Source organism: Cyclopterus lumpus, chromosome 1 (genome assembly GCF_009769545.1).
Source record: "Cyclopterus lumpus isolate fCycLum1 chromosome 1, fCycLum1.pri, whole genome shotgun sequence".
Taxonomy (NCBI): Eukaryota; Metazoa; Chordata; class Actinopteri; order Perciformes; family Cyclopteridae; genus Cyclopterus; species Cyclopterus lumpus.
In genome coordinates, this window is record NC_046966.1 from 17,175,193 (window position 1) to 17,199,734 (window position 24,542).

Here is a 24,542-nt window from a genome sequence, read left to right on the forward strand (position 1 = left end):
GATGGGAGAGAGACTTCAACATGAGTTGTGAATAATAGACATGTATTAATGAGCAGAACATTCGGATCATATCCATGATATAGTAACTCATATTGTTCTTTATGTCATACCATCCGGTGGACTAACAAATATGAATGAAATGTGAACTGGTTAACGTTACATGTGTAGTTAAACCTGGCTGAGGACCACCATTAGAGCAAGTGACAGCTAGGTTAACACTGGCATTGCAAGTACTAGAGATCATACATGTAAGTAGTATACCGGGATTCACATTATATAGTTTTACATTAACTTTGGAAACAAAAAGGCACAATGCCCATAGTGGTGTTGCAGATAAACCCACTGTGCGAGATTAGCTATATTAAAAAAAATAATGTTCCTTATTGGACCGGATAGAAAAACAATAACGTAAATCGAGTCTACTCACACTTAATGGTAAAGCTGTACGGTCATGTCGACGGAATTAACTTGAAAACAGTATTAAAATACTTGAAATAAATTCGTTTCCTGCCTCTGCGAGTGAACAGCTGAGTGAACGTGATCAATGACGTAATTTGTGTGCGACAAAGTAGTGCGCGGAACAAACGAAAAAAACACAACAATTGACCAAACAGAGTTATTTCAAAAACCTCAACAAGGTTGTTCGTGATTTTATTTTTTTTTCCCGTATTTTTTTGAAGAGTTGGTTTCTCATTGTCGTGAAAACACACAGGCGTCATCCGCCAGCTCCTAACATCTTGCGACGGTATTCGATCTATAGAAGATATGTGCTGTCGCCCTCCGATGAAAAGCCTACAGAGAGGCGTCACATCCGGATGCTGCAGAGCTCTAACAGCGGGGCCTACGAGCCTGCGTCGGTCAGCTAGCTAGCTAGCTGTAGCAGTCCACTGGCAGCTGTCGAGCCCCCACCTCTCCCCGAAACGTGTTGGGCTGGCAATTCAGAGTCAATGTAAGTTACAACAACCTTTTTAATTCAATTGTGTTAACTAACCGATACGCTGTAACCAACCGCCTAGCGAGGGGTTTGTCAGTGCATGAGCGTTAGCCCAAAGGCGAGCTGGTTGTTCTGGTCGCAGCGTTGCTGAAGACACAAGTTCGATGTGAGCTGAACCGACTCAGCTCACGGATTTCACTGACAACTAATGTCTCAATTCAGTGTTGTGATTACCATCGACTTCCCCAATATGAAATGATTGTAGTTTGATTGCTGTATTTGCAATTCATTCCGTGCTTTAGGCTTTGTGTTGTTTTCTAGGTATAAGCAATAGACGGTATAACCAAGTAACTAGTTAGTAGCTACCTAGTTAGTGGGGCTGCAGCCAACTATCAGTTTTCATTATCGATTAATTAATATTGTTCACTAATTTAGGTTAAAACCTCACATATTAGCATCCAGTATACAACACACTGTAAGCTGCATGATTGGAAAGTGTGTATAAAGTATTTTAAGTCGTTTTTTTAATTCTCATAAATTATTTTGCTTTCTGTGATCCAATCCTTTTAGCACTCCTCTAAATGCAATACGTGTGTGCACTGACTACTCTTCTCAACAATTAAATACATATGTAAATACAAACAAATTGATGGGCACTTGACAGTATAATACTTACGTTTTATAGATTTGATCTTCAATGTCTGCTGTGTTACTGTTCCCAACTGTTTTGCTGTTTTCTATGCAGACAGCCACTTTTTTGGGGGGGTTATATTGTTGCCAGTTAGGAACCTCATGTTATTTATTAACCAATGTCATGAAATGTCATATGCATGTGACCGACATTTTACATTTGTTATCAAATTGAATTCTGCATTGTCAAACTCTGACATGGTGTCTGAATTATTATTATTATAGTGTTTCTCTCCCTCTGTCTCTCGGTGTTGTGTGTACTGTTATTTTTGCATGTGCATTCTGAAAAACAATTAAAGGGCAAATATGAGAGAATACTCCTGAACATCACTGACTAGGCTGCATCTGCTCCTGAAGACTGCCGGTCATCTTTTAAGTTAAAAAGTGTAGGTCCCTCTAATGCCTTCAGGTGGTGCTGGCATGCTGTTCTGCTTTCACTCACAATAGTCTGGTTGGCAGACAGGTAGTGAAGCGTCCTCATAGTTTATTTACTGTGGAAAAGAGCAAACACTTGTATCTTGGTGGAGTCTGCTCACCATACCAAATAAAATTGGTGGTTAAATGTAACAGATTTGCTGATTCAAACCACCTGTTTAGTCTGTGAATAGCTATGCAGTATTATCTTTGATATTTTAATTTAATAATAGATGTAGACATAAAATGTTGGCATGGAGAACTGTTGACTACAAACCAGCCATGCCTATTTTTAGGCAAAAACCTCTCCATTTGAGCACCGGCTTCCCCTGTTAGGCACAGTGAATCTGCTGGAGTTGTCCAGTTGCAAAACAGAAGAAAAGTAAAGACGCCATGGAGGCTGCTGAAAGCCCACATCACTTGAATGTTCTTTGGCTATTTCCATTTGCTGAATTGACCCCTTTATGTCTTTATGCTGCAGTACAGACCTCTACACCAGGACTCATTTTCAGGGTTTATCCAAATGAGATCAGCCTTTTTGTGGCTCTTGTCATTACTCCACCACTGGTCCTGTTTAAATCAATTTGGTGTCTCAAAAAGCAATGCTTTGATCCTTGATTTTATCAACTCCAGCTCTTTTGTGTTTCTAATTTCCTCATCCCCCAACATTTTGTTTTTATCTCGGGCCAGCTGTTGTTTTCCAGCGCCTCCCTGTAATAAGTGGAAGAAGTTTTCATCTGCATGCCTCAGCCTTGTAAAAATCCTTTTTTATTATTATTTTTTATTTTTTTTTAAAGTAATTTGCCAAGCTCAACATGATAAAGGAACATTACTCCAAAACCCAAACTAGTGTCCAGTAGTGTTTTAGTTGAGTGGCTGAACCTTTTTGAACTTCATGTCCAAAACTGAATGCAAATTATGTTGATACTCCATATGTAAAATAATTTGCCCCTGCACGTTTTATTGTGAATATTATCACTTCAATATATTCTGCAGATCTAATATCTAGCTTTTTGTAGTACTGAGATTGCTGAATGTATTTTTGTCTGTTAGGTTTTTAGCTCGCTCCTTGTCCAAGATGTCAAGTCCCAATCCTTTGTTGAGGCTGGAGCAGCGGGCGTCTGAGGCCGACCAGATCATCGAGTACCTGAAACAACAAGTCCAGCTGCTGAAGGAGAAAGCCAGTAGGAGACGCACTTAAACCCACACAACGAGAACCTAAATGGCTTATACTTAGAACATTTTGTCAGCTGATTATGGGCCAATACAGCTGATTTTATATAGACACATCTGGGACTTTATCATTCATTTTCAAGTGTACTATATAGTACACTTGAATAGGAATTATAAAGTTGTGTTTCCAGATGTGTCTATATTTCTCTGCAGAAAGTCCTGTGTTCAGTTGTATTACATAATTCATTTATGTATTGGCTGTAGGAGTGACATACTTTTGGGCTGAAGAACTGCTTACGTGCATGATTCACAGTCTCATGATTTAAAGAGTGAAATCCCTGTTGGACTAGAAGCAGTTTTATGATACCTGAGGCCCCAGTTATATGGGAAAGTACACTTAGATTTAGAAGAATTATCAATCTGAAGTTAATTTCCCATGGTATGTGTACGCTTGATGTCCAAATGAGCCAAATATATACCATACATAAAGTTATTGATTTTATAAATGAATAAATGTTTCAAACATGTTATTAGATTAGAGTTCCATTTTAATTTTTTTACAAAATATAATGAGAGCAAATGTTGCAGTTGTGTAAATGATAAAGCTCCACCTAGAATAATCTCTATGATCTTGTCCAATGATAATTGTATCACTTGCACAATGGGTCACATATGAATTATTCTAAAGGAGTAAAGACAGTAAAGTAAATTAGTGTTATACTGTAATTTAAGACTCTTTAGAGATTCAAAAACTGAATTCAAGGACAATTAATGTGGATTCTTTAACTTCAAAAGAAATTCTATATAGACTGTAATGGTCACACTATGTTTTAGTCGATCTTGTATTTGTACTAGTTCAGCAGTTCTGACAATGTCCTGTGGGATACTGCACTTTTATTCCAGTGCTAAGAGCTAACAATAATTTGCTCCGCTGCAGTCGTCCAGGCCAGTGTCAGAGAAGAGAAGAAGCTGATGGTGGAGAATGCCAAACTGAAGAATGATATTGAGCAACTAAAAAACCAGCTGCTGGAAAAAGAGAAGAAGAGGGGAGGTATGTTGGGTTTGGTTCCCAGCAAAATCTTCTTTTAAAAGACCTTGATGTTGTTCGCCTTCATATCTAGTTATAGAAGCGGTTGTGTGACATTGGGAACAGTTTGTCAGTTGTTGCTCATTACAGCATTGTTTGGTTTACTATCAATGATAGCATCTTTTACATTGTTGCCTCAGACCATTACAACCGGATATTTTCATTTCTTAAAAAAAAAAAAAGCAGCCAGAGTGCATCAAGAATCCCCATTATAGTGATGGGGACAACGTGTCTGACATACATTGGCACACAGCAAAGGCAAACAGCTCAGATCATTAACACACTTAATGTTTTCCAGAATGACGCTGCAGGAATAAAAGAGGGCTGGAAGAAATAAGCAATTTAACCGTATTCAAAAAGACCGACTATGTTAGTGTTGGAACGTAAACGGAATGCTTTCCAATATACCCAAGACTGTTTCTAATTGTGATGTTTATTTTTGGGGGTTTCTTTTCAATGGCTTTAAGATGGCATTAAATGGTCAAATCAAAACATGGATAAATAATAACTTTTTTAATGCGCTTTCAGTCGGCTTTGCTGATTTGTTATTGAGATGGCAACAACTATTGAATAATAATGTAATGGGGCCTTGAGGAAAAACAACTTCTGAAGCAAAGAAATAAAAACTGAAGTTGAGTGTCAAAATAACTAAAACAGCATTTGAGTTGAAGTGGAGCATTGTTCAAAGTTATGCCGGCAATACTTTTTTGGGTCCACTTTTGTTGTCATGGCAAACATGATTGAAAATAGTACACATCCAGCATACATGGAGTATTTTAGGCGTTCATTTGGTAATGAGATTCTGGCCATGTGACACATTTAAAACTAATATTCGCTCCTTTTTTTTTTTTTTAAGCTCTTCAGTTTTGGTCTCCACCAACTCCTGATTTACAAATATGTCTCTTTGCCTGCTAAATGCTTCATTGTGTTCACCAACCAGATGCTAGATCAGGGTCAGAAAACCCAAACTGATCTGTATGAGGCTAAAAGAACCCTGTAGACCAGAGGTAGGCAGGTAATCCTCCACTAGTAAGCTGTTTTTAAATTACACACATTAATTTGGGTCATTTTGAATATAACAATATGGATAAATAGAGCTTTAATTTAAAATGTTAGTCGGGATCCTAATATTTCCAATGATGCATGAATATAATAGTGCACAGGACATCTACAATAACGTCATTTGTTATAAGGGTGCAACCATATAACCTCGCAGCAAAGTGAGGGAGAATGTCAAGAGTTTAAGAGGTGGTTGCCCGTAATTCCAAGGTAAACCGGAAAGGTCCTGAGCTCAGGTCCTAACATAGAATTACGGTAATTAAAAGCATTATGGCGACGGCGGTGTGCCTGCAGACCGATGTTTGTCAGACAGGCACTGGATTTTTGTAGGAATTCAAACATCAGGCGCCTTAAATGAGGGGTTATTTTTTCTCTGGAGAGTTATTGTAGGACATTGTTCCCTGCTTCATGGCTCCATTTCCTTGTTGCCATCAACTTGGACAGTGTGTCATTTTCCCCATCTAAACTGTTTGCATCAGGAGTGCAGTCCTCCCACTGGGTGTGTAAATAAATCGCCCTCTGTATCATCATTTCGTTGTACCATGTTGACGCAACCAGCTCTGTGCGTACGAAGTAGTGTACCATGTGTATTTGTAATGTAAATGATCTTTTTCACCTCAGAACTTCTATGCTCATGTCTTTTCATACTTTCACACAACATTTTGGACACTACGAGCCGAGAATATCAGTTGTCAGACAAAATGTCGGAAAAAGTCTTTCAGGCAGCAACTATGATCCACTATTTAATCGTGTGCTTGACTGACCTTTTGCCTACTTTCCCTCCTGTAGTGCGGGCAGTGGCCATGCCTTCAAGTGACAACAGTGTTGAGTGCATTTCGAAGCCCAGCCCTCCTAAACCCTCTGGACCAGCAGCCTCTGCTTTCCCTGCTGCGGCCAACCAGAGCCCCTCTCCCAGAGATGAGGGTAAAAAGAAGAAGCCAGAGAAAAAAGGTAACAGCTGGAGAACAAAATGAAGGCCCTTTTCAATATTTTATATTGACTCCTTTGAAGTTTTCACATCCAATAAAATATTATTAAATATCTGTAGTTTCATTTTCAGCAGGAATGACTATATTAAAACCATAAAAGAGACCTCTCATCACTACATATATTGCATCAGATTTTTCTGTATTGACTCATGCTATATCGTCCTTGTCAATTATTACTTATGACCCCTAGAAGTGTGTAGTGGTGTCTGTATCTGCCTGGATGTGCTGTGTTCGCGACGACCACATTGTAATCACGCGTGCAAGAGCAAGCGGAGAAAATGCCGGACACAGTGCCGAAAAACGCAAACATAGTGAAGCGGACAAAGCTTGTTCCCAAACGAGAGTTGATCTGGGGTTGGCGTTCACCCACTGGCGAGCAGGAGGGGGCTTACTTTGACTTCTGACTTTACGGTTTTGGTTAGCATCCTTTTTGGATCAAGCAACTGTTGATCCAACATCATAGATGCACTCTGTTCTTCAAAAGTCAATAGACCTTCTCCAAACAGGTGTTTCCACTTGAATTCCAGGTGATAATAAATGTGCGGCAGCAACATCGTCCTTGTAATGGATCCATGACCTCTGGGCCTCAGTAGAAAGACTTTTTAGTCAAGCTTCATTTGGACTTTTCACATTTCTAAGCTTCGTTTGTGAGTCCTTGTCTAATGTCACCAGTGTTTTTATCCAATTTGAGAATGATTTAATGTTTAGTGGCTGGGTACTTCTACCCATCATCATCAATGGCGTTAAACAGTTAAGTTTAGAATACAAAACCAGCCACAGACTTTCAATTATTTGCAGTAAATCACTTTCAGCAATAAAATGTTTGGAATCATCATCATCAGAAGGACTGTCAGGCAGAGACAGGGACATGTAGCACTGGGTGTGTTTACGAGGTTACAATGTAGAAAGGGAAAGAAACAAGTTTTAAGACTTTGACAAATTGATGTCCCTGTCTGGCATTTCTTACGTCCAGATGTTGGGGAGCTGTTAATGAGAGTTGCTTCTTCCTCTTTATAAACATTGTTGTACATGTTCAAATCTTTGTTCCCTCAGACATCAATGTAACTGTGTTCTCACCCAATTCAAACAGCCATTACTTGTTAGTCTACAAACCCATGTGTAACCTTAGTGTGGTCGGTAATGTCTTACGTCAGTGTGCTGTCGTCGCTGCAGAGCATTGATTAAACGGAGGAGAAAAGTAGAATATCAAAGGCAGGGGTTGGAATTCATATTCATCAGAGCTGGTGTCGGTTCAGAGGAATGATTAAAGACCGTGTGGTCATTTGATCAGTGCAACCCACTGGAATGAATGTGTAAGCAGACCAGGCGAGTGAAAGGTACTCTGTCTCTCGGGAGGAAGCATCTGCTATTCTGCTATGTCATTGGATCATGAAGCACTCGCCCAAAAGTGCGTATTGGTACACTCATTTAGTCAAGGTTTGTGACCCGCATTTCTGGGAAGAGGCGAAAAAAGTGCAACCCTGAGGCCTGTCATTGGTGGTTTGTTGTCATTTATGGGAGGAAATTAAATCAGATTCTAGACAGATGCCCTGTATTGCTTCAACTATGATTAGTTTTTTTTTAAATAATTTCCCTTGGAACAATACCAGTTGGCTAAAATGTTGTCAGTGCTTTTAAACAAACATGATAATATCTTGCACATTTAGAGATAATAGCATGCAAACACTCACAGATGCCTCTCGTCATGTCGCAAACCTTCCCTCAACACATGATGGCTGGCTACTGTCTGCCTGTCTGTGCTAAAAGTGCACCCTACCGCGCATTCATTGAAATGACAAAGAGTAATTGCAAATAAATACTTATTAAATTATGTAAGATGTGTGTTCAGTATTCACCTTTTTAATTTATGCCAGGAGGGGAGAAAGCAGAGAAGAAGCAGGCGGCCCCAAGCCAAGAAGAGGCCACGGTGGATGTGTCTCGTCTGGACCTGCGTGTTGGACGTATAATCACAGCCGAGAAGCACCCAGATGCCGACAGTCTGTATGTGGAGCAGGTGGATGTGGGAGAGGCTTCTCCCAGGACGGTGGTCAGTGGGCTGGTCAAGCACATACCTCTGGATCAGGTACAGTACAACTCATATAATCAGTTGATGGGTTATTGTACACAACAAGCTAAAACAGTACAAAAGCCCATGTGCAATTTGCAGAGTGGATTAAAGACATATCTGCAATATCATGTGATGTTACAATGAAGTGTAAGAGGGGAACATTGTCATATGATGAATTGGCCACCTCCAGAATAATCCAGATTGTGTGCAGAGATTCACAAACATTCACTGATTTAGCTTCTTTTTGACCGTCACATCTGGCCTGTAGGTGTCAAAATCCACATCTGCCGACCTTCAATTTAGACTGAGGAAAATGTAGACTTCAATAGAACTTTTATTTTCGTAATAACTTTATGCAGAGACTCTATTTGAGAGTTGTTTCCGCTCACAACACAAGCAGTGCTGTATACGTTTGTATGCATTGATGGCTCTCGAGGGTCATAGTAACGAAGTCACATTAACTGGACCAATAAATCCTAATTTAACGCCATGCTGACGGATCTCTGTTGAATATTGGTATGTTTTTTTGCTTCACATTTATGGAGCAAACTAATGGTTGTCAGTATTTCTGACTTTCTCTCTATTTTTAGACCAAAGAGCCTTATGCATGTGCACATTGTATCTCTCCTAAATAGAACCACATGCTTGCTGAAATCATGTGTGTCAAATCCTGTCCGACTTATACCTAAGGACAAGGCTGTTATACCTAAAATTGAAAGTGGAAAAGTTTGTTCCATGCACACAGACGGATATTAGACATTAACTACTTAAAAACAGTTGACACTGTTGCAGCAATGGTGGCACAGTCTGAAGTGAGAAAGGACACCTTGCTGCTGCTGTTTGTGTGTCTGCAACAGTCTCAATACTTTTCTTGTTAACTGTTTCTTGTTACTCATGAAATAATAAATGTTATAAAAGTTTGATACAAGTATGAGACAGGCTAATCATAAAATAGTTAAGTGGCTATGGGACACATAAAATATAGCTCAAATAAGCCTACATTCAGAGATTAGCACTATTGTTTATATTGGATTATGGAATTCTCAGTCAGACCACATCAGTTAAAGGTATTAAAAAAAAAAAGGTATAACTTTGTTTTTTTAAAGTAAATTGGGTATTATTTGTTTTTCTTCTCTATTGTCAAGGATATATTGGCTGTAAAAATAAATGTATTCTTGTGTCCCCCATGCAGATGCAGAACCGCATGGCAGTCCTGATGTGTAACTTGAAGCCAGCCAAGATGAGAGGCGTGGTGTCCCAGGCGATGGTCATGTGTGCCAGCTCACCAGACAAGGTCGAAATTCTCGATCCTCCAAGTGGAGCAGCACCAGGGGACAGAGTTACTTTCCAGGGCTTCCCAGGTACCAGCACCCGATTACTTTCCAAACAAAACCAGATTTTGATTCCCCCACAGCTGAGAATTAAGAACACTGAAAGAATTTCCAAGCCTAGTTTCCACAAAATGGCTCTTAAAGGGTCCCTTCTGGGAATTATTCAAATACAAGCTTTCCTGAATGTGGCCAAAAATCAAACACCGTTAACAACAGGCCAGTGTGGTTTTGATTTGAAGTCTCTCTAGTTTTGAAAACTCGCATTTATTATGGGAGTTAGTGATGAGAAGAGGATCAGTCTTGTTGTTCTCGTATTCTTTTGAGAATCCTGTGGGAAAAAAAGGGAGGATATGAGGTCCAAGTGCCCACAGTTCAGATGCATCAGTTGAGGCTTTCATCCCTGCAGTACACATGTCCCAACCACTTTTAAAAGAGGTTTTTATTCACAAGGCATCTCTATGGATACTGAATTAAAGTGCAACGATGGGATTGGTTCATTCGTCGTGATTTTGCGTTTTTGTTTAAAACAATACAGCTGAGGCAGTTTCCTAAAGTACATATAATAATAATAATAATAATAGTTAAAAGTCTCTTATTTTCCCTCTTTTCTCCAACCAAAGAGCCATGGTACAGATTCAATTACAGCCACTCCACTGCTGCTGTGCATGGTTGTAATTTCCCACATTTCCCCAACTAATGGGGCCCAGTACTTCTGCTTGAACTTAAGAATGTGCTCAAGTTGCTCATCAAAACCTCTTTCACGCTTCTGATCAAAACGGATTGTTGCCACTCTCGGGTCGTAAATGGCAGCGCTGGGAAATGGAACTCATTTGTGTCCTCGCACCCTGAAATGGTTTTGTAGAGAGGACAAGACCAGACAGAAGTCAGCCAGTACTGGTTATGAGAGACCTCATTTATTTATTTTCTCCGGATGCATGCTTTGCAAGTTCGGTTTAGATGTTTTAAATTATGGCTAAGAACAAACTGTGGTTTTAAATAGTGGACAATCTAAAGAAACATGATAGAATGTCAAACTATTCACACTTGACACATGGGATGGATAAAATCTGAGTTTCTCACAATGTGTATTTGCTTCAGCTTATGAAGCCAGGTTAATCAATGGATATATCAAAACAGTGTTTTGAGATATTTCACATTCAGGACTGTTTCTAGTGCATGTGCGATGGATGAGGAGGAAAAAAGAGTTTCTAATGCATTAAACTGACTTCTTGATTGCAGGTGAACCAGACAAAGAGCTGAACCCCAAAAAGAAGGTGTGGGAGCAGGTTCAGCCAGATCTGCGCACGGACGACCAGTGTGTCGCAACCTACAAGGGAGCTGCCTTTGAAGTGGCCGGCAAGGGAGTCTGCAAAGCCCAAACCATGAGCAACAGTGGAATCAAATGACATAACAGAACTGCTTGAAGTAGATCAGTGTTTACTTGCTCTGCAGTGATGGAGTTGAGAAACAGAAGGGCGAGGAATGGAAGTTAATGCTTTTGAAGATGTTCAATAAAGGGATTTGAAAAGTATACATACTTTCAATGTCTGTCATAAGAATCTGTCCCATAACAATCAGGAGTTGTTTTTTTACCGCTAATATATATCCAAAGTGAAATTATTTAATACAACTGTTTCTGCTTGAATTCATCAATGTTGTCCTCTCGCCGGAGCCACATCAGCTCAATTGTGCTTTGATTTTGAGGTTATAGCTCTAAAGACATCAGTTGTGGACTTGAGCGAGCATCATTGGTTTAAACGTCGTCCAGTCCCGGGCTTTTTAATGAGCAGGAGATGAAAAAGAAATGTTATACTACGAAAACAGATCGGGTTCTCAAGCTCTTTTCAGGGTTTTTTAGATGGTGCGAAGTCCCCAGCTCTCCAATCTTCTGGCCCACGGTCAGTGTCTCAATCTGGACTCTGAAGCCAGTGGCATGTGCTTTATTTTATTGTCCTCTTGAAAGAAAAAGTCTCCCCACCTCCGGAAGTATCAGACTACACAGAAGACATAGACAGAAAGCTGTGCACCAGAGGCTCTAATGTTACATCCACAGTAATTAAGGCCATCCACTCGACAAAAACAACTCTCATGGGTCAAATCTGACCATCGCACAGAACCTCTGCTTACTGTTTGAGTCCTCTTCTTCAGCACATTTAGTTTATTCTCTTTCTTAATCTACTCCACCAATAGACCACAGATAGAGGAAATGTAACCGTTATGAATAACAGTTTCCATCTCTAATATTTTGAACCAAATGCATAAATGAGTCAATCCATATTGCTAGTGTTGCTTTGGTATCTGCCTCCTACCACAATAACTAGACAGGAAGACATTTCTTAAAACCTTTCTCAGTCTTTAACTTTAAAAGGGCTCCAGTTATAACAAATATATATATATATATATATATATATATATATATATATATATATATATATATATATATTAAAGTTTCAGAAGACAACTGTTGCTGTGCAAGCAATGTATGGGCTGAGCCCTGTTTTGGAGTGCATCACATCAGTGAGTCAGTGTTATACTACTGGTGTGGATCGAGGGATTATACACACTTCTATCGCAGCACGGATAGTCACGTGCGTTAACATCCTCCTGATTGCCAATTAAGCAGTTTGTATGGTTTTCAATGACTTAATCTGTCCTTTGGCAGGACACCCATACACCAAGTAAAAATAACTAGACATCGTCAATGAGGCGATTCTCTCGTTTTGGTTTAGATGGCAGAGGCGGCTCTAGCAAGTGACCTCCGCTAAAGCCTATTCTCACCTAAACCACAGACTTCTTCCTGAGTTTTCTGTGACCACGAGTGTTGCAACCTGAGAGAAAACTCACTCCAGGCTATTTTGAGTCAGACGGTTGGAGACCATTCGTTTCCTAATGGAATTTTCAGCTGCATCTGGTGTACACTGTGAAGCAATTACCTATTCATCCAAACGTATCTGTCTCTAAGATTATCCAATTTTTCCTGATCAGTACGTCTGTTTTTCTTTATTAGGATTTAGCTCGAGACACTTTCGTCTAGTAATGTGAGACAGTTCCTGAGTTCAAAGGTTGCCCCACTTCAACACGTTGTTGCTGCTTTATTACACATATGACACCTTCAGTCAGATATGATTGTATATGGAGAAAAGGATTGTGTATTAGTAATTATGACTGACACATTTAATAGTCTGGTTCTCAAAATGTTGAGTTTAAAGTTCTACAAAGAGGGTCCCAACAACCAGAACGTCATGAAACAGCAGGGGCCATGAGGAATATATTCTTCATTTCTTAAGCCAAGAAGTGAGTTTGTGACGGGGCATGAAAGTCAAACGATGACAGGTTGTTATGAAGGAATGCATATCTCTGGGATAAAAGCTGTGATTAATATTGGACAACAAGATTTAAATGTTGATATTGCAAGATCTGATTTAATGTGAATCAAGACATTGTGTGCTTCTTGATTGCTTCAAGACCCTTCCTTTGGATGTGTGCAGTGTTCTGTCAAATTGATAAATGTGTTATTGCTTTGTTAAATTCTCCCCAACCTTGTTTTCAAAAAAGATCTATTAGCTGTGTTTATTTAGCAATAAAATCCCCCATGTTGCCTTGTGTTTTCATTATATATAACACGATTACAAAGACACAGTTTTAGTTTGAATATATTTTATTGTTGTACGGTAGCGCTTTACTGTAGACAGATATTTTCGCAAGTATTTTTTCTTTGAATGCATTGTATGGCATTTAGGACAAGTTATATTTTGAAATACTTAGTAACATACATTTCAAACTCAAATAAGTAATGGAAAACTTGTCATGACATAGTATGATTTATCCCTATTAACTGAGTAAATAGTCTTTTTATTTTTTTAAGTCTGTACTCTTGTGCCCAACCTAACAACCATTTATGTATCATCATTACATGATGATAAACTGTGTGGTGTTTAGTGGCCAAGCCAAGCTTTTCAGTTTTTAACTTTTACCTTGACAGGACTTTGTATTTACTTGACATCTACATCTGATAATGATGTTTTTTCCAAATACCCATGAATATCTTCTAAGGTTGTGATTGTAATATTGTTTTCTATCCTGGAATACCCTTTCTAAGTTTGCTTTGTACATTTTAGTGATTAAATGTATTTCATTATTTTGGCCACTTTGTGGGAGAGTAACTTCCCAACAATGCTGACAGACACACAGCCGTGACATATTATGGTGTTTCAAGCTGTTACAGATAATGTGTAAGCAATTGCCCACATTGCAACATTTATTTGGAGCTGTGTTTCTGGACACCATATTAAGTCCAATATTCTCTCTCCTCATTACTCGATTCTAACTTTCTGGGTATTTTTGTGGGTTCATCAATGCGTGAAACTTTCTTTCACATCAGATAGTCATTTCATTTTTGTGATGATCAAAAGCTTTAAAGCTTATTTTCAAAGAATCAAGTGATTACACTCTGTGCTTTCTATTAAGAATGCAGCTGGTGAGTGTAAATGCCAGAGATGGAGTCCTCTGGGCTGCTTGACCTGCTGGTGAGCTTTCAGCATCAAGTGAATGTGGATGAACGTTCTGCCTCCACCACAAATCATAGGACTGATTTATCACTTTAATTACCTTATTTAATCATTTAATTTGATTAATTGTGACCCCCACACTGTTTAATTAACACCAAGACTAAAGTGTTAATTCAGAATTCAGTTTGAAAGTGAAAACATTTGCATATAAATATTTAGCTCAGCCATCAGATAATCAAAATCCTTCCACATGATGCAGGTGGTTATTACATAATGGTTAATTGGTTAAATGACTAACTGAATTTAGATCAGATCAATAAGAAACAATCAACCTACAAATCTACAAAAATAAAACGATCAACAGCTTTGTTTCAATAATAGCAGCAGGTGGGCAGAAACATGATTTGGGTGGAACATACCGTAAAGTTTAATGGGAAAGACAAAACTCTGGACATATGTTGGCTGAAGTTGAAAGTGCAGCTCTTGCGAGCTCCTCCGTGTGGTGTCACGCTTCGGCAGAGTTCACAATGAAGAAAATGATCCAAGCTTCCCTTTCAACTGCAGGAAATCTTTTATCCATATTATGGGCCCTTTTTTACAATCTTAAATCACCACGCCAACATTTCTGTTACTCGTCGGAGTGAAGTGAATATTTTTATAGAAATTCGAAGAGCCAATGGAGTTTCAGCTTAGTGAGCAACTCCTGCACATCGTCTCCACTTGTTACGTAATTGCTGTGACTTTTCTGTCATCGGACCTTTATTCCTCAGGCAGCAATAAGACAACTAAGATAATTACAGCATAAATAAATTCCTGGGGAGCAGCTCAGACTAATATGATACTTAACTCCAAAGGAAACAGCTGTATGTTCTCCAAATCCATTTATTCGGTCTCAAGTTCCACACCTAGGCCGCATGATGGCACACTGCTGAATGAAATACAATAAGGGAAAGTTTAGATTGTTTTATTACACAGTACTCCAAAGAATAAACCTCCATGCTCTATTTATACAGTTGAAAACATTATGTGTAAATTATTAATATTTTGTAACATTGAATTTGCCTAGAAGCAGCTTTCTAGTTTCATTGTAGAATCAAGCAAAGAGCCACGGTGTCGTGCCTAACAACGCCCCTCAGCTGTTCACTTATTGCTTTCATAAAACCATTGCTACACATGCCTGGCATGGTTTCAGGAAATAGACATGCTGCAACACAAAGTGAAATAATTTATTGATTACAAATAATCATTCTTCCTCCGAGCAATGTAGTTCTTCAGAACCATTTAGCCCAATGGTTGCCAAGCAACACAGAAGGAGTGGAAAGCACGCTTAAAGATTGGGGTGGTTGTAACATTTATCTGGATAATTGTTGAAGTATTGTTCAATTATGTGAGCACTCCTCCTTGCTGGTGCAGCGGTGTTTGACTCTGGACCGGTGCATTTTATTTGCAGTGCCATAAGCAGGGATATTGCTCCAGCATCTTCTCTCGCCATTCAATCTCAGCTTGTAGTCCAACATAACTGTAACCCCATAGGGTCCACATTGTTTAGCAACACTTTGGTGATTGTGTTAAAACAAGATCCAGATCTTTCTTGGCAAACCATGTTTGAAAATAGCAATCAGACAACATTTTTCTTCGTATCTGGTCCGATGCCTGGTTTGATCCCTGGTCTCCCCATAGTTCACATGTCCAAGTGTCCTTGAGCATTGCGCTTCACAGCAGCCCACTGCTCCTAAAATGCTATGGATGCAGAGGCCAAATTTAATGTATGTATGTATGTATGTATGTACTGTATGTATGAATGAGTGTGTGTATGTGTGTGTATATTATGTATGAATGTCTGTATGATGAATATATTAAAGTTTAAGTTTAAAAAAAAGAGAGAAAGGGAAACACACATCCAAAAGCCCATTGAAACCGATTAACAATTTCACTGTAAAAAAAATAATTACGGGTTAGGATCATATTTCGTATCCTGTCCCGTCCGAAAGAGACGACGGACTCGGGTCTTTTTAACTGATCAAAGCGGACAGCTGCTTCACAAGCTTGCACGAGGCATCGCAGCCAGGAGGTGGAGCAGCTATTGTGCTTTCCTTCATGATTTAATTTTCCATTCAACTCTCCCTCACATTGATTGGCTTTATGAATCCCAGCAACTTTATTTATTTATTGAAAAACAAAAGGATTAGCAGATTCACAATGCTGGGGCCTTGAAACTGAAGCAGCTAAATGGAATTCAGCCATCATGTATTGTATCATTTATAGTGCTTTTCTTACTCTGACATGTGCTGACGATCTGAATAACGCACAAAGAAAGGGAACATTTTAAACTCAATGCAACCAAAGGGTCTCTGTCTCCAGAGATAATTGTCAAGACAATTCATTGTACCTCCGAGACACCTTGAGAGTTGCTGTGCTGACCACAGGAGGGCAGAACCCAACCACTAAATTACCATCCCCAGTACACAAAGAATAGGCTTTGTGTGTTTCATCGAAGAGTTAAACGTGCTTGATTGAGCTGACCTTTAGTATGTTGAATTGTCTTTTTTTCCGCCTGTTGACATTCAAGCCAATTTGAAGTGGCACAAGGAAAGTCCTGCTCATGAGGAATCATTCATTGCTTCAGCAATGTGTAAGATGATGCAGAGGAGGAGGAAGTATTATATGACTGTATAATTATCCTTCTGAGGAAAATGCTTTGTTTGTGCTTATCTGATCCATTTGTGATACTGATCTATACCGGCCTGGTACATCTAGCCATCCATATCTTATCAATGCGCAAAGTGATGAAAGGCTATATTGGAAACAGAAATTTGAGTTTTAAAAAATCTATCAGAACAGAGTAAATAAGGATGTGGTTAGCTTCCCTAATTACTGGACCTGCTGCCAAAGAAAGAACAAAAAAAAAAGACATGTGTTTCGAGTTGCACCGTTCGCTCTTATAACCTCATTTGTCTTAGGAGATGGCTGATATATATATATAACTCTAAACACTTTAAAAGGGGCTATATGTATCAGCACATATCATGGATCAGCTTGGTGACCCATTCTAAGCTTAAAATAAAAGAGCTCACACAAAAGGGACCCTAGACTGATATCTGGGGCAGCAACACTAACACTTTGCTCAGGGTCTAGCATCTTGATGAGCTCATTCATCTTTCAGCAGTCAACAGGCCTGCGGAGACATGCCAAAGAAGATAAGACAATTGACAGCGAGTGTCTCCAGTGAGACTCCAGCGTCCTCTCAGACAGCTCTGGATTGTCTTAATTTTCCTCGACACTTAATGAGTCAGTCTGAGTGTCTTTAGACCCCTTGGAGGGGGAGGAGGGAAGTTCCCAGGGGGGAACTTTTGAGGTGAGGACCATAATTAGAATCAAACAAGGACACCACTGTCCCCTGCATCCACAGGTGAAACCTAAGATAACAAGGAAGGGAGATGTGAATAGGAGCTTTCTGGACAAATTAAGGCTCGGGACCCTTTACCTGTTTTGGTTTATGGCTTCTTGCCTATTAAAGGGGCCTACTTATAACATCATGACTGATTTGTATGCCACCAGTTAGAAAGATGGGTTCCTGGGTATGATGGAGGATGACAGTCAGAAGTGTAGGGTAAGGGTAATTTGATACCCAGTGAATTGGTGAACACCATTATTTGATTCACAGAGTGAGAGTTGGTCTGGGAGCTCATATTTCGCTGTGGTTGCTGTCTTATAATGTATTATTATTCAGGGAATGAGATCATGTTACCTTTCTAAGCTCCACCAGGGATTTGGTTTGAGGGCAAAGTCCAACTTACATAAGCAGATGGTGTGTACATGCAGTCAATTACCATATGAGGACAAGTGATATTGTGATATTAGTGAAAAGCACTATGTAATCCAGCTTTGTCTTGAATAACATGCGGTGCACTCAGCGGCGCAGTAGTTTTAGGTATAAACAACGAAGACAGGCATCAGTGGTGCCCACAGTCCTTACTGTAGTTGCCACATTGGATATAATGTTCCTGTTTTAATGCGTGTTGATTTTGTTTATTTGCCATTGCATTTCTTATGGGAAAACCCCATATTCATGGACATGAGGGGAAGTGCTGATGCAGGGTTTTGACATCCTGGCTCTGAATCACTATTTTACCACATATGCACACAATCAAACTGTAAACTCGACCGAGACCAGCAGGCTAACCTTTTTGTATCCTGACATGTTGGAAAAAAGAAGGTCCGTCAAGAAGAGCACACAGTTTTCAGACCATCATGTGCAAATTAGAGATTTAATTGTTGATATGGTATTTAATTATACTGTTCAGATGTGGAGCAGGTGATTCCAATAATAAGTATTGCTACCTTTCAACTGCGTACAGATCAGCAGCCGTGACTAATGCAAACAAGCTCTGCCAGAGTATTTCAGGGGCCACTCACACAAGCTGTGCATCACTCCAGTAACACAACATCAGACAATGGAAATACTGAGTGTTATGACTTCAGTGTCTCCCAATAGTGAGACGAAAGGGCTGAACTCCAGACCCCCAAATAAAACACACCTGAACCGTGCTGCTGACTCACCACTCTCTCTCTCTCTGTGTGTGCGTGTGTCTGTGTGTGTGTGTGTGTGTGTGTGTGTGTGTGTGTGGGTGTGTGTGTGTGTGTGTGTGTGCGTGTGCGTGTGTGTGTGTGTGTGTGTGTCAGCATCCAAGAGAGGCATGGTGGGCTCTGATGTCACCCCTTAGTGGAAAAACGCATACATAGCTATGACTGTTGGACCTGATCTCTCGCACACTGGTAAAGCAACGCTCACTTTTAAGGAACAATCTCATCACTTCCTGCCTGCAGTCTTTTTTATCCCGAACAGTTACACCTGCTGAATGTTCAGTGTCGTGAGTGCCGTGAGTTTGCTTGTGGTCAGGTCAGCTGTTGGTACACCACTTTCATACTTAACCGTTGTTTAATGGATTGCTATGAAATTGTGTGAACACATTCATGTTCCCAAGAGGATGAGTCCTACGAACTATGGTGATCCTTTGAGCTTCTTTTTTAGCGCCACCGTGAGCTCAAAGTGTTCACTTATCAAGTGAAACATCTCAACAGCTACAACAAGAATTCGTACAAAATGTTGTGCTGATGTTAATAATGGTTATTAGATGATGAATTGTAATGACTTTGATGTCCCCTGACTTTCCCTGTAGCACCACCATGAGGTTGACATTTATGGTTTTGAGAGAAATCTCTATGCAACTTTTGAATGTATTGTGATGCAATTTGAAACACGCATCCATGCCCTCGGTTTATGTATTTGGTGATCGCCTAACTTTTCACCTTCATCATTTGTCACAAGTATTTGATGTCCAATATTTCTGTTTATTCACACATCCCTCACAACTAATTACATACCAGTCCGCCCTGTACTTTGTGATCTAATCACAAATGTTAGCATGCTTAGCATGAACTAAGTTGGTAACATTATAACATAATGTGTATGTGTAACATTATAACATTATACCTACTAAACATCAGCGTGTTAGCATTGTCCTGGTGATTTGCATGCTGACATTAGCATTCAGCTGAGTACAGCCTCCCAGAGACAACATATGGCTGTTGACTCTTAATCTTGTTTCTCCACTAAGAGGCCCACAAGTGGCACCACAGTGCCTCAGTCAACCTCACAGTCTAAAGCCATTCAATTTAGGGTTTACATGATAAATCGCAGGCCCTGAATCCAGTACAGCGACCCTCTGTCAGTTAGGTCTTATCATCCAGCAGTTGATTGGGGGATACGCTCAGTGTCACGTAGGAGTATAAAGCCGTCCGTCCCCTTCACTGATTTGATCTCACGCTAGGCCTCAGATTATATTACAGGGGTAAAAAAAAAAGTCTGTGATAAATGGAGCTCCATACAGGCTCATTCCTCCACATAATGACAACGATATGCAAACCATTTCCTCTGATAAACAGACTATTACTACTATCAGATGTAGATTCAAAATGCGTATAAAGCAATTCTGAGCCAATCACACTGGTTTGCCTCGCTAGAGTTTTCATGGTTGTTATCCTTAAGAACTTTAAAAGAGGATCTTTCAAGACAAGCTTTTTTTTACCACTTTGAGGGAAATGTGATGAAAAAGCCTATGCATGGGTGAACAAACGTTTAAGATTATGTCACTGAGTCAAATCAAGGCACTTAAAACCTGAGCTGTCCAATGTGCTGAATCCCAAGAGAAAGATGATACATACACTAAGCGAAAATAGAGTGCCATCACGCAACTTTTAAAAAGACAAAGAAAAGGTTTCATTTAGCTCTTCAGTATTTAAATCTAAAATATTCGATTAATTAATGTGTTAGCCTGTTTCTTTTGATCACATGTTCACCTTTTCTTCCTTAAATACTTCATGGTGGGACATAGGTAGTATCCATGTACATGTTGTGTGTGTTTTTACTATGTCTGTATAGGCCAGTTGTTGGTTGTGTGAGAAGAATAGGTTGCATGGGAATCCTGCTCCTTTCTCATAGTGGAACACTGAAAGGATGTCCACTAAAGAATCACATCAGCCTGTCCCGTGGAGACGCTTAGATAAACACACAGTTAAAATAGGAGGGGAGTCAGGTTGCACCATGAGGTATTGGTAAGAGAAAGGAGAAGCAAAAAGCATTGTGAAAGCATTGTGAAAGCATTGTGGTCGCTCTATTTTCTATCCCAGGTAATTTTTACCCCCCCTCTTTGCAGACCGGACACCCATAATTTCTCAAACAAACACAAAAAAAACATCCTTCAAAGCCTCAAAACAAAGGCCTGGAGACCTGATATAATAATTGGAGTTTGGGTGAACGTAGTGGTTTTGTCTCAGGAGCCAGTCATGGCCTGAGGAGACAGCAGGACCGAAAAGGCTTTGGGATGGACTTTGGCCATCCCAAAGTTGATGGTCAATGGGGTCGTGACATGAAACGGAAACTATGAAAAGTTAAGGGTCGCTTACAACAACTGTCATCACTTGGCGTTACCCATTTCACCTGAGGACTCATTGGATGGTGGGACTGCCACTGACAGATGGTTGAATCACTGAGCAGCTCTGCAACATGTTTATATCTGGGCTTCGTTGCTTTTTTTTTTAGATGACTATATATTAATTAAAGAACCTTGTAAAAACATCCAGGCCCAAAGAAATTCCCCCTCTGAATCACTCGCTCGTATTAGGAAACCGGAGTCAAAATACCACTAACTTTAGTCAAAGCGTTTGGTGGGGCTGACATGTACATGTTAGTCTTTTGAACTTTAAAACAATTCAGGCTGTTGTAAAATATTTATTTCCAATAAATCCTCTACCAGAGTTTTTGGAGAGTGAGTGATATCATTTGGGATGCTCAAATGTTATTAAAGCAGGGACTATTAATGCAAATATAAAAGTGTGTGATGTCAGAGTCTTTTATGCTTATGTTTTATTACCCAATCAAGTAATATGTGACAACGAAACAATGAATCAACTGAAGGTCAACACTTTGGCAGAACAGACTGTTTTGATATTCATGCTACGTGATGATTATTGTGTAAAAACAATAAGTACAGTTATGTATTACATCAGGCTTTTTAGAAGGGCACAATGTTTGCCTCAATAGCACATTGTCAATACCAATTGTGCATTCTGAAATCTAGAACAGCAAGTGTATTCTGTGTGTTGTGCTCAAAATCATATAAGTGACATTATTAGTAGGTAGAAAGTGTTGCATTTAAATGTGTTAATCATAAGATCTTTAAAACAATATTATAAATGTGATCCTGTTTAAAACATACCACAATGAACAGAAAGATAACCCCAACAATAAAGAGACCCCAAATATGCAGATGTTCTGACCGTCACAGAGGGATTTGTCAGGGTTGATTTTCTCTTTAGGCCACAAAGGCTGTAATAAAAGCCAAGACTGGAATACTATTAACTGAACCAATCATGATATCATTTAACATGAAGGCGGACTTTTAATCCCCATCGGGCCTTTATCAGGACGCTGTGAAACAGATATCACACACATACAGTATACTTTTGCAACATCTGACTCAACCGTAATCACGTCTGTCAGGTATGCTGTGCCAAAGGAAAGGAAAGCAATCACTCCTCATGGTTATGCATGGCTAGAGTTACTAGAAGAAAACACCAACGCTCATTAATTATGTGCAGAGATCCGTGCGTATGAAAAAACACCTCATTGAACCTTTTTTTCCCCAAACAAAACACAGAAGGGCTCCATCATATGAATGGTTGAGGTCTCGTTACACACACAAGCCCAATGCGTGGCAGAGTGTTACGTGTCTGTGTTTGTCTTTAATGTCACATATGAGGAGGATTCCTGAAGACCGGGCAGATGCACAGCTCTGTTTCTGCATCCATTTGTTCCAGAAAGTCTTACTTCGGTCTCCATGGACACGAAACATGATTTACTGTTCACATTTATAGATAGTGCTTAAAATGGGAAAAAGAGTTAACTGGAGGGTAAAGTTTATGATAAAACATCAGGACGACATTTGAGCAACAGGACACGGACCTCTTGCCTGACTGGATAAACACATCATTTCTGGTTCTGTATGACAGGGTGTGAATAATACCTCTAAGTGGTCTTTTATTTAGTGTGAAACCCAAAAGGTGGATTTCACAAAGAGAGTAAATGACCCATATGAGCCATATTAAGCCCACTTACCATTTCTCAGTATTTCCAAAAATGAAAACAGAGGCAAGAGTATCCTTGAATGAGAGAAAATGTGCTAAGTCTGAAAAGTGCCTATTTCAGCAACTGAATTAAGAGTAACATTTTTATCAAGCACCCCGCAGCTGATAGAAGCAATATGTCACACCAAAAATGAAGCCTAAATACTTCAAACTTCTTTTATGCAACCATGCAGGCTTATCAGGCAACTAACTGCTTGCAGAGTTCAAACACATGGGACCCAAACAGGGAGAAGCATTTCCGATACATATAAATCACTCCCCCAGTGCCATGACCTCTGCTGCTACATGACAGCACTTGATGGGACTCTAAACAGATGTACTATGGGTAATGAAGTATACAGTATGGTGCCTTTGGTGCAGTTATATCTATAGTGCATGTCCTGCTATTATTCTCAGCTCCATATTACCTTTGATTGTTGAATTAAAAATATTTAAAACATCTTGGCTGTAGAAACTATTGTGGCAAACAAGAGTTATGTCATTTAACATGAAAATAGTAATCTGAACATATTAGGTGAAGTTTTCCACAAGTGAAGTGGCCCACACAGGACCTCACTGCCTATCAGTTATGGTAAATGAATCTGGGTGGTAGCAGTTCATCAAGAGGCAAGTGAGACGTCACCTCCAGTGTCTGTGAGAAAACCTCCCAGTGAGGTGTTGATGAACGATGGGTTGGCAGACAGTTTTTCCGATTGTGTGTGTGTCTGTATTTTTTTACTTAATTGTGTGTATGAGAGAGGAGGACCTGAATCATGGCAGGCCGCTTCACGGTGTGCACATGAGCATTGCTGTAAAAAGAAATTAGAGGCCAATGTAAATCTGTTGGCTTAGCCAAAGGTCCTGTGTGTGTGTGTGTGCGTGTGTGTGTGTGTGTGTGTGTGTGTGTGTGTGTGTGTTGTCTATTCAAGTGGAGGAATGGGTGGGAGGGGGAGCTCTCTTTTTAAATGGACAGAGAGAGGAAGGATGTCTCCAGCCTTGACTATGGCGTCCCTTTGTTGTTCGTGAAAACAAAACAAAAAGAGAACAGGACAAGGGGAGAGAGGGAGAAAAAAAGAAAAAAGGAACATGAGGGAGCGGACGAGAGGAGGGAGGGAGAGGGAAAGCAGAACTTTAGAGCCAGTCACTGACAACAATGCAGTCTGCTCTGTGACAGAGACATGATGTCACGTTAGTGGAGTCCCTGGTGGGGGGAGGCCGAGCAGGCTGGGTGGGGCCATACCTCTGTCCTCCCTCTCCTAATGTGTGTGTCTCTCTCTCTGTTTTTTTGGCCAGCTCCACTTCCGCACACCCGTCATTTGAAACAGTGAGATTTCCAGGTCGTTCATTCATGCCGTGGTCCCCACTGAGCACGCTGCTCAGGGAGAGTGAGGGAAGCCTCGTAAAGGATCGCCCTCAAGGGACAGAGAGAGAGAGAGAGAGAGAGAGAGAGACACACATGTGATTAGTGACAGCACTATCATATGTGCTTCAGGTTCGTAATCTTGATCTTTTTCCCACGAACGCACAACTTGAGTTTGGATCACACATGTGGTCATCTGCTGCAGTTTTTATCAGTTTTAAGGAAGACAGATTACGGAGTGTGC

General features: G+C 40.0%; 2 protein-coding genes across 3 annotated transcripts in view; one reads left to right on the plus strand and one right to left on the minus strand.

The window, feature by feature from the left end:
* tbck (TBC1 domain containing kinase) overlaps positions 1 to 733 on the minus strand; it is a 34,085-nt gene extending 33,352 nt beyond the window's left edge. Inside the window, exon 1 of the mRNA XM_034546804.1 lies at positions 428 to 733. The gene's annotated coding sequence lies outside the window, so the exon portion shown is untranslated. The remainder of the gene's footprint in view (positions 1 to 427) is intronic.
* Positions 581 to 11,282, plus strand: aimp1a (aminoacyl tRNA synthetase complex interacting multifunctional protein 1a). 2 transcript variants are annotated; one of them, XM_034547002.1, is made up of 7 exons: positions 581 to 949; positions 3,092 to 3,222; positions 4,149 to 4,262; positions 6,147 to 6,308; positions 8,221 to 8,429; positions 9,607 to 9,775; positions 10,985 to 11,282. In XM_034547002.1, coding segments are annotated over exons 1-7 (954 nt in total). In that variant the 5' UTR covers positions 581 to 947; the 3' UTR covers positions 11,152 to 11,282. The 2 variants fall into 2 exon arrangements, with proteins under 2 accessions (XP_034402893.1, XP_034402820.1); XM_034546929.1 differs by having other exon boundaries at positions 583 to 949; positions 8,224 to 8,429.
* Positions 11,283 to 24,542: the final 13,260 nt, after the last annotated feature.